General features: G+C 49.3%; 1 protein-coding gene across 1 annotated transcript; it reads right to left on the bottom strand.

Annotated features, from left to right (window-relative positions):
- Positions 1–137: 137 nt before the first annotated feature.
- On the bottom strand, positions 138–554 carry LOC115241841 (the record flags this gene model as incomplete). Its single annotated transcript, XM_029817774.1, has 1 exon — positions 138–554. A coding segment is annotated over exon 1 (417 nt), but the record flags the coding sequence as incomplete, so codon positions are not given.
- Between the last annotated feature and the right edge of the window lie 183 nt (positions 555–737).

The following is a 737-nucleotide window of genomic DNA, read 5'->3' as shown; positions in this document are numbered from 1 at the left end:
CATTTTCGCGATGTCGGATGAATACACGTATTTATAGCGTCGCCATTGTAATCGTTTAGAGATGTGCCGTTCGACGTAACGCTTGAAACGTTGAAAACTACGCGAAGACGCGTGGTTGAACTGCTTTCCCGGATTACCCCGTGATGCGGGAGATAGACAGCTGGTTCTATGTCACCTTGCGGCATCGGCACTGGCCGCATATGCCCAAGACGTTCATATTCGGCAATAAAGTCGGAATATTCTTTCGCAACCTCGGGTTTGTCGCGAAATCTCCGTACTAGCGAATTTACAATGTTTTCGGCGCGAAATCTTGAATTACCGATATCGATCGGAGGACTCGTTTTGAACGGAAGGCGAACGATGTACCGGCCGTCGGAGTCGCGATAGTGCGTCGAGCAGAAATGCTCTTCACACTGTTGTTCTTGCGGAGTAAGAATTGATTGTCGTGGGAGTTCTTCAATCTTCCAAAATCGACGAAGTTCCTCTTCAAGAGAGGGAGAGCTTATAGTGTGATGAGCGGAAATGCTATCGCAAATGCAATGAACGGAAGTCATTGTCGACTGAAATGAATCTTGACTCTCGAGCGACGTGAGCGGTCCCGAGATTATCCATCAGTAGGTAATCTAGGCCGTATCTAACTCACGGCTCCTTGAGTGCGAGAGAGAGGTACCCAAAGGAGAAAAAGAGATAGCGTAAGTTTGTTGGCATCTGCGGGGGGGAGTGCGGCGGGGGGATCC

The sequence above is a fragment of the Formica exsecta genome, unplaced genomic scaffold, assembly GCF_003651465.1.
Source record: "Formica exsecta isolate Colony F162 unplaced genomic scaffold, ASM365146v1 scaffold5134, whole genome shotgun sequence".
In the NCBI taxonomy this organism is placed as follows: domain Eukaryota; kingdom Metazoa; phylum Arthropoda; class Insecta; order Hymenoptera; family Formicidae; genus Formica; species Formica exsecta.
This window is presented reverse-complemented; position numbering and strand designations above follow the sequence as displayed.